The sequence below is a fragment of the Vombatus ursinus genome, unplaced genomic scaffold (assembly GCF_900497805.2).
Source record: "Vombatus ursinus unplaced genomic scaffold, bare-nosed wombat genome assembly UNPS02014787.1, whole genome shotgun sequence".
Lineage (NCBI taxonomy): Eukaryota > Metazoa > Chordata > Mammalia > Diprotodontia > Vombatidae > Vombatus > Vombatus ursinus.
The window spans coordinates 4,875,286-4,891,794 of NW_020954565.1; the positions used below are offsets into that span (position 1 = coordinate 4,875,286).

Sequence of the window (16,509 nt, forward strand, 5' to 3'; positions counted from 1 at the left end):
TATATACTCGAAATCAGACAGATAAAGCAAAATCATATTGCCAACTGATGAAAAGCAAATGGACTCTACGTGACAATGTCCTGCCACATAATATTGTTGAAATTTTAAGCCTGGAAAAAATTCAAAGGAGAGGCTCAACTTCTTCAATGTTAGACTGGGAGTTAGGAGGTCTAAATTCTAGTCATGGCTCTCCCTGTTAATTAGCCAGGTGATTGTACGTATGTTACTTATTTAAACTTATTGTACTCTGTTGGTGGAGTTGTGAACTGATCCAACCATCCTGGAGAGTAATTTGGAACTATGCTCAAGGGCAATCAAACTATGCACATCCTTTGATCTAGCAATACCACCATTAGGTCTGTATCCCAAAGATATCATGAAAAGGGGAAAGAACCTACATGTACAAAAATATTTATATCAGCTCTTTTAGTGGTGGCGAAGAATTGGAAATTGAGGGGATGCCCATCAATTGGGGAATGGCTGAACAAGTTGTGGTATATGAATGTAATGGAATACTATTGTGCTATAAAAAATGATGAGCTGGTGGATTTCGGAAAAACCTGGAAAGGCTTACACGAATGATGCTGAGTGAAGTGAGCAGAATCAGAAGAACATTGCATATAGTTTCAGCAACATTATGCAATGATGAACTGTAAACAACTTAGCTCTTCTTAGCAATATAATGATACAAGACAATTCTAAAGCACTCCATAATGAAAAAGGCTATCCACATCCTCAAAAAGGACTGAAGGAGTCTGAATGTAGATCAAAGCATAATACTTTTCACTTTTTTTGTGTGGTTGTTTTCTTTTGGCCTGTTTCTTCTTTTACAACATGATTAATATGGAAATATGTTTTACATGATCTTACATGCATAATCTATATCAAACTTGCTTGCCACTTAATTAGGGAAGAGGTGGTGAAGGAGAGAGGGAGGGAAATAATTTGGAACTCAAAATTTTTTAAAAGTGAATGTTAAAAAGTGTCTACATGTGATTGGAAAAAATTAAAATACTATTAAAAAAATAAACTCAATGTACTTCAACTTTCTCATGTATAATGAAGGACTCAGACTAGATAATTTCCAATTTCTTTTGTGGCTTAAGAAAATATTGATTATTATGCCTGGCCTAAATTTATTCCTAAAGTTTTTATAAAACAAATTTCAATCAACCAGTCAATCAATCAACCAGGCTATTTTGTTAAACAACGCAGTACGATGTACCATATCATGTATGATATATAACTTAGGATCTTCATATGGATCTATAAATTCATATGCAATTTTATAATTCTTTACTGTATAAATTTTCTTAATGTATTTTCTCAGCATCCTAAGTCCGCAAAGATTTTAGTCAAGTTGCCTTGTTTTGAAATCTGAAATACATATTACTTAGATGAGTTTCTAAAACTAGACAGGACCTTAAACACCATCGATGACCTAGCCTTTTTTTCAAATAAATAAATGAAGAAACTCTAACTAAATAGGTACTATCTTCCTTTTGAAAAAATACTATCAGAGCTAATTTAATCCAGTGAGCATTTATTAAACACCAATATATGCAAACTGCTATGCTAGGCACCTGAGATACAAATGCAAAAGCCAAAAAACCGTGCCTTCAAGGAGCTGATAATCTACTAGGGTAAAATAACACAAACAGATAAGTAAATATGTGCAAAGTAATAATGGAGTGGAGTTAAATAAAGAGCACTAGTATTTGGAGGGAAGGAAGAGAAAGAATCAAGAAAGGCATTTTCTAAGACATAACACTGAAGGAAGCAAGGGAGCTAAAAGGGATGGGGAGAGCACTCAAAGTATAGGGGCCCTCTGGTGCAAAAGCAAAGAGTACAAGCTGGACTGCTGTGAAAACAGCAGATTGGCCAGCCTGGCCCACAGAGTATATGGAAGGACGAGTAACATGAAAGCAATCCAGAAAGACACATTGTTAATATACTATGAAGGGTTTTAAAGGCCAAACAGAAGTGTTCATTTTTTTTTTTTTATTACAGCAATTTAGTAGCCATTAAAGCTTTTTGAGCAGAGGAATGATGTGGTCAGACCCCTGCTTTAGGAATATGTAGTGGGTGAATTAGAAAGTAAAGACTTCAGGCAGGAAGCTCAATCAGGAGGTTACTGCTGTAGTCCAATGGAGAGGTGAGGAGTGCCTGAACCACGGTAGTACTTGTTTTGAATACAGAAAAGGGAGTCAGATGTGAGAAAAAGCTGTGGTAGTAACTGACTGTAGAAAGTGAGCAACTGACTATGTAGAAAGTGAAGGCAAGTTAAGATTTGAGATTCCAAAGGTTATGAACATGAGCTTTATGGAAGATAGGTTTAGATTAGTCAGGTTTAGTGAATTCTCTAGTTCAAGTGCTCTTTCTAATATATCATGTGCATCCTAACAAACTGCTTTTATTAAAGTGACTCTAATTTTTGTGATTCTTAAAACTTTTTATTATGAATCTAACTGATCCTACAAACAGATGGCAGCGACATCTTCCTAAAACACAGCTTTCAATGTTATTCCCCCTGCTTAAAAACTTCTAACAAGTCTCCACAGCCCATAGAATAAAGTCTTAAATTCACAGTATGGTTTTTAGGGTTCTCCACAATTTAGCTAAACCTACCTTTACAAAATTTTCATCTTTTACTCCCTTATGCTACACTTAAGTTGGTCTAATTATCATTTCCTAAAACCTTCCTCTGCTCATTTGTTCCCTCTACCTGGAATGAAGGCATGACCTGCCCCTGCATTTCCACTAGTAAAGAGCCTATCCATTCTCTAAGTCTATCTCCAATGTCACTTGCTTCATAAAGACTTTCTGATCTACCCAGCCAGAAATTTCTCCTCCCTACATATTCTTATTGAACTCTTTCTTTTATAGCACCTAAATTTGTCTATATTGTGACATAACTGTAATTGTATATCATTATTTCACCGTGTAATTGTATATAATAATTTTTCTTTGTTGTTAGCCATGTGCTGGTCAACTTGGTCTTTAATAGTTCAATGTCAGCTTGCAAGGAGTTCTACAATGGTTTGCCCCAGGGAACCATGCTGTTGAGTCCTCTGCTGTTGCTTATTTACATATGACTTGGTTAAAGGCAAGAAAGATATGTTTGCCAAATTTGCAAGTAACACAAAGCTGGAAGGGACATACAACATATAACGTGACAGTCATGATCCAAAAAGATCTTGACTGGCTAGATACAGGGCCAAACTGAATAAGATGAAAGCTAACAGAAAAATAACAATGCACATGGGTTAAAAAGAAATCAACTTCAGAAATACAATATGGGGAAGACATGGTTAGATGATAGTTGAAGTTGCAAACAGACACATTTAGGACTGATTTAAGGAAAACCTTTCTAACAACCAGAAAGGTTTAAAATTCACTTGTTCCCTGTCACTGGAAGCAAAGGATGTGTGACAACCTGTTGAGTCAAAGTATAGAAGGGTTTCTTGTTCAGGTATGAGTTAGACGGCACTTTTGTAATCATGGGATTCTGAGTCTGAAGGAATATAACACATTATATGATCACAGATTTAAAGTTGGAAAGGGACTTCTGAGGCTAATGCAACCTTCTCCTCACTTGAAATAAGAGGAAACAGAATCAGAAAGGTAAAGTGACTTTTCGAAGGTCATATATACATTAAGCAACAGACCCAGGATTTGAATTGAGGCCTTCTGACTCAAAAACTCTATGCCACTACAGGGACTCTGCATGTTTCCTTTCCCCTTATGTGAAGGATGCTGGTGGGGTCTGAGGATGAAAGATACTTCTAGGGCAATAGTATATAGCTAAGTCTCTGGGAAATTCGGCTCATGGACTGGATAGGAAAGGCACTAGAATGCACTATCTTCTCTATGCTTGTAATGCCTATTACCAATTTTATTCAGCCTTATTCCACAGATTCGATATGGCCAAAACAGTGAGCATCTACACAGAGTAGATGCTCAGTAAATGTTTGGTGAATTGAAGGCCTCTCCAAGAGTGGTCCCTGTTTAAAGCCAGCAGGAAAGACTTCTGCCAGACACCCAGAGGGGTCGTAAAATCATAGATTTAGATCTAGAAGGAACCTCTGAAATTCAGTCTAAACCTCTCATTTTATAAATAAGGAAACTACTGTGAAGCCCAGAGAAGTTAAGTCACTTGTCCAAGGACTCACTTCACTGACACTAACAGGCAGAGCTAGAATTTGAATCCAGGCCCTCTGACTCTGGATATAGTACTCTTTCCAAGTAACACAAACCTTTTCCCTTCCACATTATAAAATCTCTAAAAGCAGAATTCTGCCACTTGCTCACCCTCAAAGGTCACTAAGTTTATACCCACTTTTGTCTTCTCCTGGAAGAGCCACCTGAAGTGCTCTGTCACCAGAAGATAATTGCTGAAGGCCAGGAAGTTGATTACTGCTTAATTTTAAGAGACATTAAAAGAAACCAACCCTTCAGGTACAACTCTGGGTATAGGGACAGTGATAATGCTAAAAAAAAGGCCTTTCCCATGGTGGAGGCAGGGGTGAGAATGACTTTTAAAAAATTATCTAGTGCCCAGTTCCCTTTTTCAAAAAATTGAACAAGAGGTCATACCAAGGCAAATGTTATTCAACAGACTATTAAGCAAAACTTAATCCCGGGAACTCAAATCTAACGCATTTGTGATTTTATCACATTAAAACAAAGCCTCAGTAGTCTATAGAATAAACACATTTTTCATGAGAGTTAAGAAATTTCAGATTTATTGAAGAATTACTCATAGAGAAAATGACTAGCTAATTTAGGCTGATAATCTAAGGAGATTATAGATTTGGAGCTGCAAAGGCCCTCAAAAAAGTCATCCAGTTTAGCCTCTGTTTTACAGAAGAGGAAATTAATGCTCAGAAAGTTGGAAGTGACTTCCTAAAGTCAAGAGGCAGTAACTGGCAGACTGGCATTCGAACGCAGGTCCACAGACTCCAAATCACAAACCCTTTCCACTGTGTCACATGGCAATGACTATATAATAATTCAGACATTTGATTCAAAGACATTAAAATAGCAAGCCTTTAAGTATGGCTTAGATTTTGGAATGCCTCACATCAATAATTTAGTGGCAGAGAAATGTTATTGAACATTTCAATAAAATGTTCAGTTCCTTGGAGGCAGAGTTTTGGTTATCTTTGTGTCCCAGCTGCCTGATAGCTGGATGCTTAATATTTTTTGTTGAGCTGACCACACGATTCTTCTAACTTCACACTTCTTAACACATCACTATAGTCTGACTGGAACTTGAGTTCACTAATTAAGGACTTATTAAACCTCTATCGAGCACAGAGTGTGCTAGATGCTTAAGGAGATGTGAAGTTTAGATAAAACACTTGGCACAATGCCTTTATTGATCTACACATGATAAATGTGTGTAGAATCTGCTGCTGAATGAGAAAGTGCTTTTCAGTGTTACAAGGATCTGTGCTGAATGTTTTGTACATACTTACTTGTAGGGTGAGGGGTAAATATGAAATCAAATATTTATGGAATAGTAGGCTTGGATTTGGGTTCAACCTACATTCAGGGCTTTTTTCTGTGCATAGTTAAATGGCCAACATCTGAACTGAGTTAAACTGCACATGGCAATGAAGACTGAACTGCAGAAGAGTTGGTGATAATCACTAACTGAGGGAGTTTCCTTAGAGGAAATCCCTAAGTCAATGAAATTGCATCTGGACCAAAAACAAAACACCCCAAACCAACCTAAAGTTTTATTTCAGATTTTGTTAAATGACTCAGAGGGAAAAAATCATACAGTACTCTATCAAGAATCTATGCTCAATTTTGCATTCATGGCCTATTCAAAGACAATTAAACTGCAATTAGAAAACAAGAATGGTAAGAAATACTACTAGTTTAAAATATCCTGTGTAACACTACCTGCAAACCACAGCAGCCAACAGCACTCAAGATGGAAGCGTTATGAACAATTCGGTATGGGATCCCCATCTTTACTGCTCTTAGAACAAGATCACTGTGTGTTGTGGCCCTGTGGGAAGAAAATAATGAGTTAGATTGAAGCAATAGCCACATCAGAGTATTAAAGACTATAATACGTTTAGAAAGTAAAATTCCACTGCACCACGAGGAATGCTATCAAATAGGTCAACTCAGCAGCAACCTTCTCCAATCTGTTAAGTACAAAGCAGAAGACCTTTATTGTTGCTCTACAACGATTGAAAATATGAGCAGACACATGCACTTCACCAACCCAACTACTTTCTCATAAAGTTAAAACTGAAATACCAGCATGTTTATTGCTATTTAAAGCAAATTTGGCAGCTATGTAAAAGAGGAAAGTCCCACGTAGTCCTTTGATCTGCAAACACTTGCTAAAAGACATGAATTGAACAGCAAAAATTAGCTTCTATACACAGCAGCATAACTTCAGTGTTCTCAATTAAAGGATGAAGACTCTTTCTTTACTACTGGGGCAATCTCCCAAAATACAAGAAATACACAGAGAACATTCTTATAGATTGTAGTCTTTATGAAATTGAAGATTTATATACTCAAATTTGATATTTGAAAATCGTCCCAGTCATTGTTTAACTGTAACTAGTTTTCACTGAAATATTTCAAAAAGTGCTGCTATGTATAATATTCCTCATTGTATGTCCTGCCTGTCACCTCTCTTTCCTATTTCTTTTCTTAGCTAGATCTATAATTACAACCAAAGAAAACAAATGAAGGTGATATGTATATGCTACAACTACTGGAATTGTGAAATGAAAAAAATTAATTTAGAATTGTATTTATGGAACAAGCTTTTTATTTTTCAACAGATGAGAACTCTAGGCCTACTGAGGAAAGCAACATTAGCATGTACAAGCAACCACAGAAGCAGAATCTGTCAACTGGTCAATGCATACTAAGTAGCAAGATCAAGAGCTTTCACCCCATGAGGCAGGTGGAGACAGACGGACAGATACTCACTAGGGAAGCCTGTTTAATCACATACATAAAATAAAAATTAATCTGAAAAAGCAACCAGTAAGTAACTGGCTTTGCCCTAAGTTTTGAAATTACACACAAGCTTCTTGTAAGGAATTATTTCGGCATGAACTTTGGCAGAACCTCATTATCTCATAGTGTGAAGTAGAACAAACAGCTCATAATGTAGATTTTTAAAGCAGCCAGCTGATAATAAAAATGTAGCAAAACTGGCTTAAAAATTATCCTTTAAGTCTTTACCCAAGGTTACGTAAAACAATCAGGTAGCACTACTGCATGGGCATTGAACAACAAAGATTTAATAATAATTTGCTAATACATTAAGTTATTATCTAAAGAAACTATTAAAAATGTGAGGAAAAAATTAAAAATTTCCTGCTATTGATAATTGAGAATTCTGTTGAATGTTGGTTTTTGAGATAATGAGGGATAATTTCGAGATAATTAGGCTAAATGCTCTATTTTTTAAAAAAGATGTAAATAGATGGGTGTAAGTCATTTGATTATTGTTGGCTGTCTATCACTTCATAGGACTAAGAAGACTGTTTCAGTATGGCAGGTAAGGAAAACGAAGAGTCTGCCTACTGTCTACAACAGAGAAATAAGGGATTGCATGGCCAAGTCAGACAAGTACTACATGACATCAGAAAAGTAGATGTTTTTAAAAGTTCAAAGAAATTAATAAGTTGTAACATTGAATGGGAAGATGGGTCAAAAGTGGTTGCCAAATATAACATTCTGACAACATAAACAAAAATATTCAGTTAAGGAAAAAAAATGTGGAAGTATCTAAAGAGACTGATAGCTACATAGGGATATTATTACTCTGATGTGCCAGCAAGGGGAGTTCACTTGGGAGTTCAAATTTAAAAGGGCCATACTAAAAATGAAAGTTCGTTTATACATATACATATATATACACACACACACATTCACATATATACATATATACTATATACAGTAAAGTTATATACATATATAAAGTTGATACAAAAGAGTACTTAGGGATTTGCTATGAATACTGCCCCAAAGCCTAAAGATATGATGAGTTTGGACAAAACACTAGGGACAATTAAAAAAAAGAAAAGCTTTTTGAAGGGAGCAAGAACAAGGAAGAGATGAGCCCACTACTTGGGATAACAGAGAAAAAAAATTAGAAACATTCAGCCTTATTTCACTTCTATAATTTCTACACAGCTGTCTGGTAGGCCAACTCTGTGGAAAGATAAGACCTGTGTTGATTGGTCCAGGGGGTAGAAGTTGCAGAAAGGCAAATTAAGGAATTTAATCTAACAGTTACAGACATCCAAACGTTGAACGAGCTAGCCTGGGAGTCAGGTCTTCAAGAAGAGTCTAGGTGACTGCTTCTCTGGGATTATTAGTTCAGTTGTGGATGAATTCAGTTGCATATCTTGAGTTCTTTTACAACTGAGATTCTGTGATTCTGAAATTCTACTTAAAAAAGCTGCAGCTTCCAGGAATACGCAGGTGACAATTCCTCTGTCTCCTGTTCTGATCAAACAACTTGTGAAGCACCATGGTTTTCTAGGTGCCAGAGTTCAGGAGGAGATTGTTAAGCTGCAAGGTATCCAGAGAATGAATACAACTATTAGGAAGGTGAAGGGTTCTGACTCCAAGAGATCTAAGGGGTTGGTTGAAGTAACTGGGGATATTTACTCTAGAGAAGAGAAGAATGAAGGAAAAGCTGATAGCTATTTTCAATTATTTAAAAGGATATCATGTGGAAAGTATGTATTATACTTGGTCTGTTTGGTTCCTAAGGGAAGAACCATGAGTAATGGAAGTTGCAAAAAGGCAAATCTTGATTTGATAATATCAGGAAAAACTACCTAACAATTAAAGCTGTGCAATTGTCAACAACCATTATGAAAGACTGCTCTAAATCTCTAAGCCAAAAATTCAAATCCAAACAGTTGAGATTTCATTCCTGGTGTAGCAAATTGACAAAATTTACAAAAGATGGAAATAATTAATGTTGAAGGGGCTATGGACATACGGGCATACTAATACACTGCTGAAGAAGTTCAACCATTCTGGAAATTAATTTGGAAACATACTAAACAAGTGACTAAAATATCCATATTCTGACCCAGAGATCCCAGAGAAAGAAAGCTCTCATGTACTCCAAAATATTCAAAGCAGCCCTTTTTGTGGTAGCAAAGAAAACCCAAATAAAACAGATGCCGATCAATTATAAAATAACTAAAAAAAATTGCAGCACATGAATATGATGGAATTTTACTGTGTTATTAGAAATGCTGAATAAAAAGATTTTAAAGAAGTATGGAGACACATATAAAATGATGCAGAGTGAAGTAAACAGAACCAGGAAAACACCACAATGACCACAACAAAGAAAATACCAAGCACATAAAACCAAAATGAATGCCTAATTATAACTGACCAAGGATGGACCCGGAGAAGAGATAGAAAATGCACTTCACTCTTGTCTTTACAGATTGGTGACCATAGGTGTGAAACACTGCACTGGTGACTACTGATGGAGTGATTAGTTGTACTGAACCGATTATTTTTCCCTTCCCTTTTAATTCTTTGTTAGAATAAAGCTGGATAGTGAAGGGCAGGAGGCAGAGAAATATATTGGTAAATGATGATTTAACAAAAGATAGTGTAACAAAATGTTTCTTATAACATTTAGAGCTGCCCAAAAGTTTAGTGGGATGCTTTAGGAAGCAGTGGCTTCTCCAATTGGGTGTCTTCAAGCAGAGACTGGATGACTTCTTGTTGGGTATGTTATAATGGAAGTGGGAGAGATTCCTTTTGGATAGTGGTTGGACTAGATGGCCAACTGAATTCCCTTCCAACTCTCAAATTCTATAATTCCAGCTTTGAGCTTTAAAGTTATCAACCAGAAAACAAACAAACAACAGATTGATGCACTTCAGCATTCTATTCTCCAATTTCCTCACCTATAAACTGAAGCAACTGAGCAAGGCAATATCCAAGATCTCTTCCGGCATAAGTGGTATGAATCCACATACAGCATATATACAGGTAGAAAGAAATTTCTGTCACAAGCCTAGAGCTAATAATAACCTGGTCAAGCACAGAATGAAGTAGCACCAACATTTCATCATTGCTTCTGACTTTCTGGAAATCCAGATCCTCATCTCTCTCCCCACACCCTGTCTCCAGCAAAACTGTCCTTTAACATCTAATATTATCTGGACTAATCAAATAGTTTCTTCCTAATTCTTAACCTCCTTTTCAGCTGCACTGCAAAGTGTTACTGGTTTAATGAAATTATCTTTAGCTTCTGTGAACTACACTTTCCTGCTCCCCTTGCCTTTCTGAATATTCTTTTTCTCTGATCTTCCTTCTCTTAATTTGGGTACTTAGTACTTTAACCACTAAGTCTCTTCAATAAGCCATATTTACTATGCTCAGGCTTCAGTAACTACCTATTATCTTTGCTGACTCCCATAATTAAACTAGAGGTAAAGTAACAGCATTTATATATAATTTGATAATTTACAAAAACTATATGTTATCTCATTTTAATCGTCACAGGAATAGCATTAAATACTTTATTATTTTCCTCTCAAAACCTCTTCTTCCTTCTTACCTCATTTATTCTATGGCAAATAAATTCTTCCAGTCACTCACACTTGAAGCTTTGCAGGCAGCATGTCAGAGAAGAAAGAAAATAGCCTCGAAGGCTGCAAAACTGAGCTCCCAGCATTGCCTTCAGCATATCCTGGCTGTGTGACCTGTGCCAGTCAAGATCAGTGATCTACTTGAAGAGGCTGACTTACATTGATAGTTTCCTCATGAGAGTTCCCCTGCATCAATTAAATCACAGGTCAAGTATCTCTATTCCCTTACCTCACAATCTAATCAATAGATAAATAATAGAGCCCCTCATTATTGCTCACCTGGACTACTTCAAAAGAATACTAATTAATTTCCCTCCCTTGCTTTTTCCCACTCTAATCCTTCCTACACATTGCTGCCAAATTAATATTCCTGGAACACCAATCTAAGCATGATACCCTTTAGCTCAAAAGTCTTCAATGGCTGCCCATTACCTAGCAAATAAATCATAAACTTTTTTTCAGCTGGCTCAAAGAATACTAAAACTTCAAGGGACCATCATAATGTCTAAAGGCCCTTCATGATTTTTCTCCAACTTGCTTGTCCAACCTTATCACTATTCCTTTTCATGGTACTTTAACACTCTAAACACTAGCCAAACTATAAACTATGTACTATTTCCTCAACATGTTCCATGTTATCTTGCCTGTTTGCCATGAAACTAAGGGAAACTTATAAATATGAAAATCAAACAGGTATATGAGAGAGGTATAGGGTCCAAGGAGAAAAAGGAATAGGATTTTGAAAGTCAAAGAGGGGAAAGATATTCTCCAGTCTTTCGGTTTTCCAATTTCTTTCTACAGACTTTTAAGGCCCCACTCAAATACCATCTCCTTCATAAATTCTTTCCTGGATTCCCAGCTGGAAACATCTATCACTCTTGTGAATATAGGATTTTGTAACTCCCATTAGACTGCTCCTGTATTACAGCTGCATACATGTCTACGCTCTAATGAGAACAGGGCTGATGTCCTTATCTTTAGAATAAGGCATTATGTTAGCGCCTAACATAGCATCTTTCAAAAAGGAAGTGCTCAGTAAATATTAGCTGTATGAAAAGGACAATTTACAAATCAGAAAACACATAATCTATACCTGGACTTGGAGCGAGAAAGACCTTGAGTTCAAATCTGGTCCCAGAAACTTACTAGTTATGGGATCCTGGGTAAGTCACTTAGCCTCTGTTTTAGTTTCCTTATCAGCAAAATAGGAATGAACACTTTCCTTCCACTGTTGTTATGAGAATCAAATGAGATAATATTTGTAACGTGCTTTGTGAATCTTGAAGCCTTATATAAATACTATTATTATTTTAACTCAAGGTCTACACATATGTGTGTGTGTGTGTGTGTGTGTATGTAATCCTCTTGCCCTTCCCCTTCTCTAATTTATGGCTAACTTCAAAAGAAGATACCGTATATTTGGGTAAAACTTTAATTTTACAGGCCATAAATGTCAAAGGCCAATCAAAACTCTAAGTTGTCCATGATTATTCACAACAATGATAGACTTTCCCTTGTGACTTGTACTAATGTAAATTACTCTCTTTTTGACAGATACATGCACATGTAACTTCTTTCCTTTTGAAAAAGATCCTTGGTGGTGGGCTCACAGTGATTTTATTGTCCTCATGCTCCTTAAAGCTGTGACATAAATCGTGGGTTGCCAGCTGGAGACAAAGTATGCTTCTGTATGGCTTGACGTGGGAGATTGATGATGCTTGACTGGACAGGCAGAAGTGCATCCTTCTGGTAACAGGGAATGCCATAGCTCCCAAAGGATATAAGAAGCTGAAATCAGCAGCTTAGTAAACAAAATGAATCAAGAACCTCGGCAGCTTCTAAATTTGCACAATTAAAAATAGAAGAAAACAGCTAAATAATATTCAGTATATGATGCAACCAACTTAGAAAAAGGAAAGGAGAATGTCTTTTTTTTTAGAAAAATAAGATGTAATGAATCCAAAACATTTGTAAATTATAGAATGACTTTTAATTATGTAATAATCTATAATGTCTTCATGAAAAAGATAACTCATTTAATGCCTCTTAGGATAGCAAGGTGACCTTTAAGAAGAAAACCACAATCATCAATAATAAAGATTTTAAAGCCCAATACCCAACAGCTATGTGATGAATATATATCTTGATGTATGTGATGTATTACACAGCTATAATTTTTTTAAAGTATGGATAAGAGAAACGCAAAGTGAAACTTAAAGCAAAATGGCAAAGCAAATTTTGTATTTGCTAACTTGATGAAACAGAATTTTTTGAAGATAAATTATTCTGAATGTATCCTGATTTTTTAAAAATGATACTGAATATTAAAAAGTGGGTATGAGCATTAGTAAATGAATGTTCTTATTGGTAGGGAGGTATAACAAACTAGGTTCACAGTACTTTTCTTTTACATGGAAATATACACATTTGCCTTGTCTTACCCAAATGGATCGCCAACGACAAGGAAGGCAATATCAATGTCATTAGCATCCTTTAAAATTTGTTCTGCTTCTTGTTCCACCACCTGTCTGTCAGCAGTAATCAATGGTCTTCCATAAAACTGCTCCTAGAAATTTAAGTAAAATACCACCATGAGACAGAGCTAGTTACCATTTAAAACAACAACTCCCCCATATTATCTCCCCCCCCAACACACCTATAGACGCTGATCTTTGTCTTCGGCTGGTGGAAATCTTGGCAATCATCCAAAATAGATCCATGTATAAAACTACACAATGAACTGGTGCTCTATATGATGTTGCAATTAAACTCTGTCTTTAGGCCTATCTTAATATCCCAAGGGGAAGGAGACCTTTTAACATCTGAGGCTTTCTTTGAATTTTAAATTTACCACTGAACATGTTATATCTAGCTGAAACAGAATAAGGAAAGGCTAGTAGAAATAATCCTTACATGTGAGTTTTATTTTGTAACATGCTACTGAAGAATATTAGTACTATTCAAAAGTTGGTACAAACATATTTTTAGCATTTTAGTTTTATATGCCATGTCTATCAACATCATCTCTAGGAGTTTAGAAAGACCAAAGTTATCAACAAGCAACATAAAACCCATACTTAGTCCAAGCCTTTGTAGTATACATTTGTAGGTCATTCCAGGAAAAGTATAATTTAAAACAGTCTTCTGTAGTTTTGTCTCAAAGGAACACAAAGCTAGAACACATCAGAATTGAGAAAAAAATAGTGAAATTCAAATCCAGGGACTGATACGAGTAGTGCCAAGCTAAATATCAAAATGGAAGAGCTTAATAAGCAAGTAAGCTATGGGGTGAAGTCAATGAGCCAATTCTAGATATTCACACTAAAGTGTAACAGTATCCATGTCCTTATTTTGTGAGATCATGAATTATGGCTTATTTCCTGTTCTTTCAATGTGGGATAATTGGTGATTCTGATATAACAACAAAACTACTTTCCTTAGCTTAAGGGATTTTAACTACATTACCAGTTTATCCTTACAACACCCGCTATTCAAGCTGCAAGTCAAAGAGATATTTACTATAGTGTTACAAACTTAGTGTTATATAGTGTTATAGTATACAAACCCAGGTCTCCTAATTCTAGGTCTAGTTCTACTTTCACTGTTTCTAGATTTTATAGACAATGAAACTAAGGCCTAGAGAGTTCAATTAATTTGCCATCAATCAATAAAGAAGAACCTATTGAGAACCTATTAAGTGCTATGCACTTTGTCCTGGGGGATACAAAGACAAAATAAAAACAGACTGTCCTCAATTAGCTGATCTTTTAATAGGAAATATGTGTGTGTGTATAAAAGGTTCCAATTCATCCTACATATCCCCAGATTAATACTTCTAATACCCCAGTAGGATCATGCCCCTTTATTGATTCTGTACTCCCTAACAAATAAAAGTTCATACTCATTAGCCTGGCATTAAGAGCACTCTACAATCTGGCTCCAACCTCCCTTACTTTTCAGTTTTTTCTTAAGCTACTTCCCTCCTCAGTAACTATGTTCTAGCCAAACTGAAATATTCATCTAACATATCTTGTATTTGCCACCTGACATTCCTCACTCCATTCTCTAAACCTAGAACATCTATCAGGTACCTATCTTCACCCCACCTCTTCATTTCATTCACCAAATAAATATTAAGGGCTTATGTGCAAAGTTCTGTGTTAAGCACTAGAGGAGATCCAGAGTTTAGAGAAGATTTGGCTGTGGGATTATAGTCTAGTATATAACACACAAAAAAATTACTATATAAAAAGTGTATTAGCCACAAAATTAAGTGCTGAAGCCTAAGGGGATAAGTTATTACTAACTGGGGGAGGTAAAGAAAAGATGGATTTGGATTCAAAGGATCTAGCTTCTGCTAGCTGTTATGTCTTTGGTAAGTCACAGATTCTCTAGGACTTCAGTTTCTTCTGTAAGATAAGGAGTTTAGCCTAGCTGACATCTACTACTTTCCATAGTTGGAAGGTGGAAGCATCTGAATATATAATCCCAGGAGGTAGCATTTGAACAGGACTTTATCAGATAATTATAATTATTAACTTAGTAAAGGGGTGAAGGGGATATTCCAGGGATAAGAATCAGTACAATCAGGGGCATGGAGGCATAAGAGTTCAGGGAGCAGAGAGTAGTACAGTTTGGTTAGACTTTAAAGTGAATGTAAGTAAAACGCAGCTGAAAAGATAAGAGGGATATCAGATCATATCTATGTAGAAAAGTCTGGATTGTGTGCACTTAGCACCCTGGAGTCAAAGAAACCAACTTCAAAGGCCCTTTCTTTTGTTACTTGCTACTACCTGTGTGACCCTGGACAAGTCATCTAACCTTATTGAGCCTGAGTTTCCATATCTGTAAAATGAGGTTAGATAGTCCCTTCCAGCTCTAAATCTAAATGCTAAAAAACAGAAAGCACTAAAGATTCTGAATAGCAGAATAATGTGATTAGATCTATGAATATAATATTCTGGCAGTGGTATAAAGGATGAATTGGGAAGGATGAATAGGGACAGTCTAGTCTTTTGTATTTGTATTCCTAGTGCTTAGTACAATGTCTGGTGTGTAGGAGGTACTTGATAAAATGTTCTTTCTACTGTAGTGGAACTGGGAAGATCTGAAAAAAGTACATAATAGTCCAGAGAGGTGGAAATAAGAGCCTGTGCCAGGGTAATGTGAATAGGAAGAGAAGCCTGCCTGATTCCTCCAGTCACTCAAGCCTTCCTCTCTAAAGTTACGTTTTTTATTCAGTATCTATCATGTACCTATCTATTTGGAAATTGTCTCTTCCATTACTATGTATGCTCCTTTACAGCAGATCCTTTCTTTGTAGCCCCAGACTCAGCACATCCTAAGTGTTTAATAAATGCTTGTGGATTGACACATGGGAAAGGTGTTACAAAGGTAGAATTAACAGTACTTGGTAAACTGATTGGCTATGAGAGCTAAAGGAATGGGAAGATTTAAAGACAATTCTAAAGGTAAAAATACAGTAAGCCACATATGCCATTTCATATGCCCTGGTGTATATATTTTGTGTGGACCTGGACCTAAGTGCTATCTCTTACTATCTTTAAATCTCTCTCAATTTTTTGTTCTACACTTACCAGTCTAAAATAATCAGCAATTCAACCAATAATTCAAACAAACTGTTGATTTACTAATTTTTGGCTTAGTTCTCTTAGCTAGCTTTTTCAATCACTGGTGGTTCACTAGCTCTCCTTGGTCCATACTAAGTGACAGATATTTCTTGCAATATTTTCCCTACTGTTTTGACATTTTGTCATCACCCATTTTTGTCTAAGACTTGGTCCTAGTGAAGCAAGAAAAAGCATGAAACATCCTGACTCAAGATATCAAATTCCAGAAGTAGCCCTTAGCATCTACTGTGGTC

General features: G+C 36.1%; 1 protein-coding gene across 2 annotated transcripts in view; it reads right to left on the reverse strand.

Annotated features, from left to right (window-relative positions):
* The window catches only part of DPH5 (diphthamide biosynthesis 5), a 111,142-nt gene that overhangs the window by 18,473 nt on the left and 76,160 nt on the right, over nucleotides 1-16,509 (reverse strand). For both annotated transcript variants that reach the window (XM_027868257.1, XM_027868256.1), the window contains exons 3-4: nucleotides 13,067-13,191; nucleotides 5,914-6,022 (exon numbers count right to left, since the gene is read on the reverse strand). In XM_027868257.1, the coding sequence (XP_027724058.1) occupies nucleotides 5,914-6,022; nucleotides 13,067-13,191 (234 nt within the window). The remainder of the gene's footprint in view (nucleotides 1-5,913; nucleotides 6,023-13,066; nucleotides 13,192-16,509) is intronic.